Raw genomic sequence first — 10000 nt, 5'->3', positions numbered from 1 at the left:
TAGTCCCCACAGTAGGAGTTTTCAAAGGCCAGGTAGAAATAGTAGGTGTCGTTCAAAAACCTGAAACACTTTTCCTCTGCCAGTCCGGGACAGTGGAACTGTCCGCAATTACCGTAGACGTCAATGTCGATGTGCTTCCTCATGGCGTTAACGTACTGCTCTCTCCTGCTTGAAGTCCCACAGTTGCTGACGAACCATGCGACGGGTTTCGTTTTGTTCAGCATGATCTGTGTGTAGTTTTTCCAAGCCGGCTCAGTCCGCAGCTCAAAGTCGCCGTACGGTCGGAAGAAGTCCGAGTCGGTCCTGTAGCTGAAGGTTCGGTTGAAGACACTCTTCCAGGCCGGGGAATAGAAGTGGCCCAGAAAGTGTATGGGTGATTCGATGTTGTAAGCCACCCACATCTGGTGGGGAGGGCGGTTGGGGGGAGGTACCGGGTCGTTCAGCCGACCCACGTCCACCCACACGGCGTCCGCTACGGACAGCTGACGTCTGTCGTCTGTCATGGTGCAGGAGTAAGGACAGGTGTCGAACACCTTCTGGTAGTGGGGGTCTCCGCTGAACAACCATTCCGGACGGTTGAACACAACGATCAGTTTCTTCTGAGGCGAGACAGGAGCAGTGGCGATGATGGCTTTGGACATGTATCGCGAATCAGGCGGGAGGCGGACGTTGAATGAAGCAGTGTTTGATCGTTCAGGAGAGGCTGTGCCGTGTGCCGCGTGGTCCTCGAACGTTCTGGATTCAACCGCTGCTTTGCTTCTTTCCGAGCTTCTTCCGTCGCTCACTTCCAGTATGCCTGCTCCTTCGTGGCGCAGTAGTGGAGCTGCTGTCTCTTTGACTGTCTGACGGTGATCACTGATGACAAAAACGTAAAACGTCTTGACGATCAACACACATAGTCCAAACAGGAGGAGAGCGAGGAAAAGCTGACGTTTGCGGCCCATCCTTTTCTGAAACAAAAGAGATGAAACAGTGTGAAAATGTTTGTCCCTGATAAAGCACACACACACACACACACACACACACACACAAATCTCTGTGTGTGTGTGTGTGTGTGTGTGTGTGTGTGTGTGTGTGTGTGTGTGTGTGTGTGTGTGTGTGTTGGTTTTGCTGTGTGTTTTGTTTTTGTTTTGTTTTGTTTTTTTGTTCTGTTTTGTTTCTAACTTCCAATTTCAGTCACTGCATCAAAACGTCTGAAGCCACTTTCTGGAACCAAAAGTGAACCCAGCAGCGTTGCCATTCGAGGAAAGTGAACAGTTTCTAAACCAACATCACACACACACACACACACACACACACACAAACGCACGCACGCACGCACGCACGTGAGGAGTCTGCATGGATTATAACTGAAATGTCATTGGAAAGGAATGGAGGGTCTATGTATAGGCATTTTCAAAAAAGATGTGTTTTAAGACCGGTTTTAAAAGATTGAAAATGAGGAAGCGGAACCGTGGCTTACAAAGCACGCATTATATTGTTCTACTATCACAGGGATAATCAGAACAGGATTTTGTGTCCTTCCTACACATAGAGGAGTCGTCAACATTTTACTTTTCTGACACCACACCAGAGATCACTGAGTGGTCTTGAGTCTTTGCATTCAGCGACAGTCAATGTTTGAGGCATTTATTCCCTTGGATGAATGAGGAAACCATTTAATAGTGGTTTTTAGTCCTCTGCTGAAGGCACGCTATTTATTCAGCACAGGTCAAAATCAGTAGGCCGGACCGTTTCTGACTCATTCAGCACTACACACATATCTGAATCTCAGTTTTGGCCGGTTTAGAATGTCCAAAGAAAAAAAAAAGAGACATATATATATATACCTACGGTGTGGTGAATATATCCGAGAGAATTTTGAATCAAACCGTTTGAACATTGTGTTTTTAATTAAAAGCAGTATTCAAGGTGGCTGCCGGGATGTGCAATTTGACGAATACATACGGACTGGACACCGAGCGCGCAGTGTTGCTTTATTACAATTCCAATTCCAACTTTTCATGTTATTAATTGAACATGCCCAGCTGCGCTTTGCAAAGTAAAGGTCGAAGAATAAAACATGAACTTGACCACCAAAATGACAAGCTGCATGCATAATTCTGTTTAAACATCCAACCAAACACAACAACAACAGACATTCAAACAAAATTACGCACAACGTAACACTTGACATATGTATACTTATCAAACATCACAAGACCTGGATGATGCAGTCTCAGCGTTACACCCGTGGCCACAGTACAAACAGGAACGAGCCACATGATCATAGACCTTGTACTACAGTTGTAAATACTGTACTGCAGTCTACTGTTCATCGTATGTCAGTCAGGTTCAGGTTCAGGTTAGGGGCGATGCCAAGCATCGTAACCTTGCGGCTTTATACACCCCGTCGGTTTTGGTTTTGGTGTTTTTGTTGTTGTTGTTGTTGTTGCTGGGGTTGTTGTTTTTTTGTTTTTTGGGTGTTTTTTTTTTAGTCAGGTACTCCCAAGCCCAGACTCACCTTTGACCATCAAAGTCAAACATTCTATTCTTTATGATATCGTGGTCATCAATTAGCTTTTTAGGTTAGGTGCACGGTTGCCATGTCTGGTGGTTTGTCAGTCATCCTTTGGGGCATCCTGACTAAGTCTGGGTGACCACTTGACTGTCACAATCTTAATTCCCTCCCCTTGTCCCAATGTCTCTTTCTCCTTCGTCAGTTCCTCTCTTTAGTTCTTGTCTCAGTACTATGTTTTTCTGTCGTTCAGCTGGTGTGTAGTCACGGTTGGTGTAAAGTGTCCACTTGACAGTTCGGTACCGGAATTGCGAGTAAGTGAGTGAGACCAGTTACGCTATCGTGTTGGGAACAGACTTCCTTTGTTTTCAGCTAGGCTGATGTCGCCGCTGACATAGTTCAACTGATATGAGCAGTTGCGTGACGTGTGTTGTTGTGTTTGTTCTTTAGTTTAAGTCGTTTCACTGCGCGTGATATCAGACGTAGATAAGGGGGGGCGGGGGGGGGGGGGGGGGGGGGGATAACGACAACAACAAAAACCCAACTGCTAAGGGAGGGAATACAGTCACCGTTCGTGCCGCGCATGTGGGTGAGTAAACGTGTGTGTGTGTGTGTGTGTGTGTGTGTGTGTGCGTGCGTGCGTTTGTGTGCGTGCGTGTGTGTGTGTGTGTTTGTGTGTGTGTGTGCGTGCGTGCGTGCGTTTGTGTGTGTGTGTTTGTGCGTGCGTATGTTTGTGGGGGGGGGGGGGGGGGAGGGGGGGGGGAATATAATTATATTACCGAAACGGACACGGATATAAAATTCATTACGTGCCAACAGCAGACAAAGTAAACGTTACGAACACACGGCGATGAAGGAAAAAAAAAAAAAGAGAGAAAAATAGATGGAGGCTGACGGACAGAGAGACAGACAAACAGACAGGGAAGTTGACTAAATGGGACTGTATCAATGATGACATAGCGTCCTGGTGGTCCAACACCACACAACTAACAGCCACAGACAGTTGCAAACATTATGAAAACCTGGACTAGCAAAAGAGCGTGTCACATACCAACGACAACAGATCTTCTTCTTGTCTTACCGTTACACGACCAACATCGACTTGCCGATGACTCTGTCGTGGTTCATGCATGTTGGGTATTTTCGTGTCTCCATAACCCACCGAACACTGACATAGGTTACATGATCTTTAACGTGCGTATTTGATCTTCTGCAGGCAGCAATTATACATACAGGTCGTAGACTCAGAATACTATATGGGTCAGGGCGTACAAACAAAACATTCATCTAAAAAAGAATTTAAAAAAATAATAATAAAACAAAAAGCAAAGAAAATGGCTAGCAGCAAGCTAGAATGAGTGGTGGCGAAAAATACCTGCGACCTGGTAACTTGCACACACACACACACACACACACACACACACACACACACACACACACACACAAACACACCTGAGTACATCTGTGTCAAAGAAAACACACAACCAACCAACGAAATTAAAAAGCAATCGACCAACCAACCAACTACTAAATCACCAAAAAAATAAATAAATAAAATAAAAATCGTTTCCAATACCTCGACCTACCTTAATAATAATTACATCCACACCTTTGCGACTGAGACGGAGACTTCTCTTTCACACACTGACACCCACCCACACACACACACACACACGACGGTGCTTTTCAGCTAGGAAGAACTGCACAGTTTGACTAACAATGTCGTGTGCTGAAACTGATATCAGGCAATATAACGCCGTCCCGGACGCAGTACGCTCTCGTGTTGTCCACTCCAAAAAAAGAATAGTCTTAAGCCATTGGTGGTGGAGGATCGAGGTCCATGCAGATTACAGGCGGGTCGTCGTGTGTTCCCTAATGGCCTTAGCGTGCCCACTGAACTTAAAACTTTTAACCGTGTGCTGCTTTGACAGGTGTGTGTGTGTGTGTGTGTGTGTGTGTGTGTGTGTGTGTGTGTATGCGCGCGCGCGCATGTTATTTTAGTAATATATACCTTTTATTTGTTGGATGCTTTCATTTGTAAAAATTGTTGTCCAATACCATATTGTCTTGACGTGAGTATGTGTGTGTGTGTGTGTGTGTGTGTGTGTGTGTGTGTGTGTGTGTGTGTGTGTGTGTGTGTGTGTGTGTGTGTGTGTGTGTGTCGGGGGGCGGGGGGGGTGAAGGGGGGCGGGGGGGAGGGGGAGGGGATGGTAGTCTATTGTCAGCTATTGAGAATTCTTATTTGACTAGTTTTAATCTCTTTTTATGTTGCGCATGATAATTTTATGTTGGTGTTTACAACGAGCTTGTGATTGCACAAGTTAATTTCCATGTGGATTGATGAAGTGTTTTTGATTTGAATTTGATTTGATTTGATCTACATAGGTGTGCGTGTGTGTGCGTGCGTGCGTGTGTGAGTGTGTGTGTGTGTGTGTGTGTGTGTGAGCGTGAGTGTGTGTGTGTGTGTGTGTGTGTGTGTGTGTTTGAATCAGAATCAATTCTGATGTCAATTAAACCTTAACAAGGTTTATAAGACACACATGCATGCAAAAGTTCCATGAAACCACACGAAAAGCAAAACAAAATAATAGATAAATATTGAACAAGAGATTGAATCACTCCTACATGCTATGGCGTTTATGGCAGCAGTTACTGGCAAATTTCCCAAACAGTCCCACAAGTTTGTCTTACTGTGCGTGCGTGTGTGTGTGTGTGTGTGTGATAACTTTGCTCAGCTGTGTTGGAAAACTATTCACTACAGTGTTAAATGCTAGACTGACTGATTATATCAATACAAACAATAAACTTTCAGGAGCCCAAGCAGGATTTAGACAGTCCCATTCTACATTAGATCAAATGTTTGTTTTGAAATCACTTATTGATATTTTCTCCATGAAAAAGAAGAAACTTTACTGTGCTTTTGTTGATTTTAAAAAAGCCTTTGATTCAGTTTGGAGAAGTGGGTTATGGCAAAAACTTGTTCATGAAGGCGTGAATGGTAAAATTTTGCGTGTCATAATGAACATGTATGATAGAATTAAGTCATGTGTGTTTTTAAATGGTGAAAAATCTGATTTCTTTAGCATTTGTAAGGGTGTACGACAAGGAGAAAATCTCTCGCCTTTGCTTTTTTCTCTGTATCTCAATGATTTAGAGTTGTATTTGACTGAGCATAAGAGTCCATCTGTTGATCTTTTATTGAATGTTAACATTTCAGAGTTAGATAATTACATGCGATTATTTGTACTGCTGTATGCAGATGACACAATTTTACTTTCAGAGACGAAAGAAGGATTACAGCAGTCCCTCAATGTTTTTCACAAATATTGTTTAGAATGGAAACTAGTGGTCAATGTAAAGAAAACTAAAGTGATGATATTTAATTCTACAAACAAGCTAAAGCCTGTTTTTAAGTTTGGTGATGCATGTTTGGATGTTGTTGATTCTTTTAAATATCTTGGCATCGAATTTAGTAGAAACGGAACTTTTTATAAAGCTAAAAAACTGATTTATGAACAGGGCCAAAAAGCTATGTTTTCGTTACTTCAGTCAGCCAGAAATCAAGATTTACCTTTACATATCATTCTGGACATGTACCAGTCTATGATTGTTCCTATTTTGTTGTATGGTGCAGAAATATGGGGTTATGAAAATGTAGATATACTTGAAAAATTAGAATTGAAATTTTTGAAACGCTTGTTCAAACTGAACAGAAATACTATGACCCAAATTGTTTATGGAGAAACTGGTATTTATCCAATTAGTGTGTTAGTGAAAATGAGATTAGTTCGATTTTGGACCAGCTTAGTAATATCAAACACAGAAAAATATTCTGGGAAAATATATTTGATATTACTTGACTTATATCGAAATGGTATTTATTCTTCAAAATGGATGAGTTGTATCAGACAAATTTTAATAGAAGCAGGGTATGACTGTGTTTGGGATGCTCAATTCTTCTTGGAGAGGGAATCTTTCTGCAAGAATGTCAACATTGCCTTGAGAGATAGTTTTCAAAATCTATGGAGACATGCTCTAGAGGCGAGTAGTAAATGTTTGTTTTATAGAAATTTCAAAAGTGGATTTGGTAGAGAAAAATATATAAGTCAAATGCCTGATAATTATGTTATCAGCTTCTTCAGATTTCGAAGTAGTAATCATAAGCTGGAAATAGAAACAGGGAGACACAAAGGCATACCACGAGAGTTACGGTTTTGTAAGGTTTGTAACATGTCTGTGATTGGTGATGAGTTTCATTTTATAATGGAATGTCCCAATTATGATCAGTTACGAAATAGATATGTTCCAAAAAAATATTTGTCTCCAAAATCGGTTTTTAATTTTTGTAATATGCTCAAAGGAGGCAAAAAAGTCATTTTAGCTGTAAGTAAGATGATTAGATTTGCAAATGTTGCCTAGTTATACTTTTGGAGTTAAAAGACATTTGTGTTTTCTCAACTTTTATGTGCCATTGTTGTGTATTTGGAAATGTTTGTTATGGGCACGAAAAGAGTATTTTGCAGTAATCCTCCATACTCCAATAGGAGTGAAAGGATAATTAAAACTTGAAACTTGAAACTTGTGTGTGTGTGTGTGTGTGTGTGTGTGTGTGTGTGTGTGTGTGTGTGTGTGTGTGTGTGTGTGTGTGTGTGTGATCTGTGTTAGTTACATCTATTGGCTTGTTGGTGTATTTATTATCGTTATTGTCTTTTTATTTCATTTTATTTATTTATTATTATTACTTAAAAGAATGAATTATCTATTCATTTATTTTCTTTCTTTCTTTGCTGGTTTTTTGTGTGTTTTTTTTTAATATTTTCAATTTCCATTTGTTCATCATATATGTACATGTATATAATTATGTTTGGTTTTTTCCTCAAGGTCCGACTAAGCGCGTTGGGTAACGCTGCTGGTCAGGCATCTGCTTAGCACTGAGCTGTGGTGTAGCGTGTATGGATTTGTCCGAACGCACTGACGTCTCCTTGACCTAGTACTGATACTAATAATACTGATACTACACATAGCGGGACAGTCGTTTTTGTGTGAAGAACAACAAACCGTTCATTCTCGTCAATTCTCATCAGTGTTAGGGACAGGCATGCATATTACATGACACACACGTACATAGCTTTCATAGATCTCTGAAACTGGTATGACGAGTTAAGATCTCTAAAACTGGTAGGACGAGTTATATAGTCCTCCACAAAAAGACTCGGGTAGCTTTGCTGCGGCAGCCGCCCGGACAAGTACAGTACTAACAGAGGGAAACTCCAATCAATACTGAGGCAGGTAAACGAGGGGTTGAGGGGGGATGGGGAGGTGGGGGGGGGGGGGAGGAGGGTGGATGGAAGGGGTGTGGGAGGGACTGAGGGAAACTGACGGATGCGGGGCGAGAGGGGATGCCGGCCGTGGGGGCGGAGGTGGAGTGGGAGGGGGGTTGGGAAGAGAGAGAAGGTACATGTATAGGAGATAAGAGGGCAGAAATTAATATTTTAAAACAACACCCATTCTTTCACTACAATAACTTACGTGAGTGTACTGAGTACATCAGAAAGAACTGACAGACAGACAGAAAGTGTGTGTGTGTGTGTGTGTGTGTGCGCGCGCGCGCGCGCGCGCACTAATGTAAGCGCATCAGTGTGGACGCTGTCTGTGTATGCCGTGCGTGCGTGTGGAGGTGTGTGAGGGGGAATAGTGTGTGTGTGTGTGTGGGGGGGGGGGGGGGGGTTATATGTGTATGTGAGCATGCGCGCGTGTGTGTGTGTGCTTGCTGGCGTGTGTGAGCGCGTCAGTGCGTTCTGGTGTGCACGCGTGCGCATCATGTGGTGAGCGGCAGGCTTCCGTGATATGTCAGCGGCCGCCGGTGTCTTCATTCACTGACCACAAGAAAACAGGCAGACAGACAGACGGTCAGACAGACAGCAAAATCCCTTACTCTTCATGGAATACAAGGAACTATTGAGACTAAAGGAATAAGAGCGCTGACTTTGGGACCTTTCTTCTTCTTTTTTTTTTTTTTTTTTCATGGAATTGTCAGCAATATAGAATCAGAGTGTTTATATGCCACAGTATGTTTTCACCTTTTCGTTCAAGAGTTTCAGTTTCAGTAGCTCAAGGAGGCGTCACTGCGTTGGGGCAAATCCATATACGCTACACTACATCTGCCAAGCAGATGCCTGACCAGCAGCGTAACCCAACCGCGCTTTGTCAGGCCTTGAGAAAAAAATAAAATAAAATAAATAAATAAATAAATAACAAAAAAATAATTCAAAAAAATAAATAAAGATTCATAATAATAATGAAAATAAAGTAAATAAATAGATTTTTTTTTTTAATGGGTTGCATGTGTTTCCGACAGATGTGTATTGGTGAAAATTTAATGTCTCTTCAAGATAGCCTATTTCTTGTTTGTTTGTTTGTTTCGGTGAGGGTTTTCTGTGTCAGTCACGGCTGTGTCCTATATGCGATATTATTCTGTTTCCGTCATGATGATTCTATGTTACCGTGTCTATCGTGTACAACTTTTAGGGGTTTTTTTGTCAGTTTTGGCTGGTGCGCGCTCTGTATATAATGTCATTGTGACTACATGCAGTTGGGCTTCGGACTGTTTTTGTAAACCACTATTAATTTTCCAAAACACTGTGCATGTGGTTTTATTTGGGGCAAAAACTGCTTTCGGGTGATTTTTTCCCTACGACTTATCATCAACGTTCACAAAACGTCATGAAAACCACCAATCATTTGACAACGAAAGGGAAATATGCGCGTGAATACGCACGCGCGCGCATGTCAGTGTCTGTACTGTGTGTCGGTGTGTGTGTGTGTGTGTGTGTGTGTGTGTCCAGTCAGTGCACGTACACATCCGGTCGGTTTTTGGTTGTTTCTTTTTTTTACAGTTTTGTTTGTTTGATTTTTTTTACCTGCGAAAAGGATTTACTGCTGTACCCTATGTTTTCGTACTGATGCTTTTTTTTTTTAACTTCATTTATATTTTTTTTTTCATTTTGCAATTGTGACTTCTGTCTTCCAATGTCGAACTCTGAGTTTGAGTTTCAGTGTTTGTTTATTCCCATTAACTCTTTTGAGTTATAAAGAAACAAGGAAACATGACAATAACAGGATGAAGGCCACAGAGGAAGAGCGAAGATAAATCAAAAAGAAGAAACAAAAGGGGGAATAATACAAATGGGGGAGAAATAAAATGAAATAAAACTGAGGCCAAATGTAATCATCAGCCTGGTACAATGCAATAAGAATAGACAAATGCAGAGATCACAACTTAGATTTACAATACGGCTCTGTATCTGACTAGTTGAACCTGAACTGGGAACTGGAGGGTTAGTTGGCGCATAGCAATAACAATGACATGGTGTAACCACTGACCTATAAACAAATACGATCTCGATGGGTGTAACCAAATAAAATACACAATAAATTGCATGTTATTTTAGCACTCATTTGCCAGTAATACTGGAATTGGTTTGATATATACAGGAGAGAAAA

At 41.8% G+C, this 10000-nt stretch overlaps 2 protein-coding genes across 3 annotated transcripts in view; one reads left to right on the top strand and one right to left on the bottom strand.

The window, feature by feature from the left end:
* The window catches only part of LOC143296919 (3-galactosyl-N-acetylglucosaminide 4-alpha-L-fucosyltransferase FUT3-like), a 5148-nt gene extending 889 nt beyond the window's left edge, over positions 1 to 4259 (bottom strand). The window contains exons 1-2 of one of the 2 annotated variants that reach the window (XM_076608938.1): positions 4099 to 4259; positions 1 to 950 (exon numbers count right to left, since the gene is read on the bottom strand). The exon at positions 1 to 950 is cut by the window's left edge and continues 889 nt beyond it. In XM_076608938.1, the coding sequence (XP_076465053.1) occupies positions 1 to 944 (944 nt within the window). In that variant the 5' untranslated portion in view covers positions 945 to 950; positions 4099 to 4259. Of the gene's footprint in view, positions 951 to 4083 lie in introns of both variants that reach the window. The other variant, XM_076608937.1, reaches the window with a different exon arrangement.
* LOC143296918 (katanin p60 ATPase-containing subunit A-like 2) overlaps positions 3031 to 10000 on the top strand; it is a 48585-nt gene continuing 41615 nt past the window's right edge. Inside the window, exon 1 of the mRNA XM_076608932.1 lies at positions 3031 to 3086. Coding sequence (XP_076465047.1) covers positions 3081 to 3086 — 6 coding nt within the window. The 5' untranslated portion in view covers positions 3031 to 3080. The remainder of the gene's footprint in view (positions 3087 to 10000) is intronic.

Source organism: Babylonia areolata, chromosome 22, assembly GCF_041734735.1.
Source record: "Babylonia areolata isolate BAREFJ2019XMU chromosome 22, ASM4173473v1, whole genome shotgun sequence".
Taxonomy (NCBI): Eukaryota; Metazoa; Mollusca; class Gastropoda; order Neogastropoda; family Buccinidae; genus Babylonia; species Babylonia areolata.
This window is presented reverse-complemented; position numbering and strand designations above follow the sequence as displayed.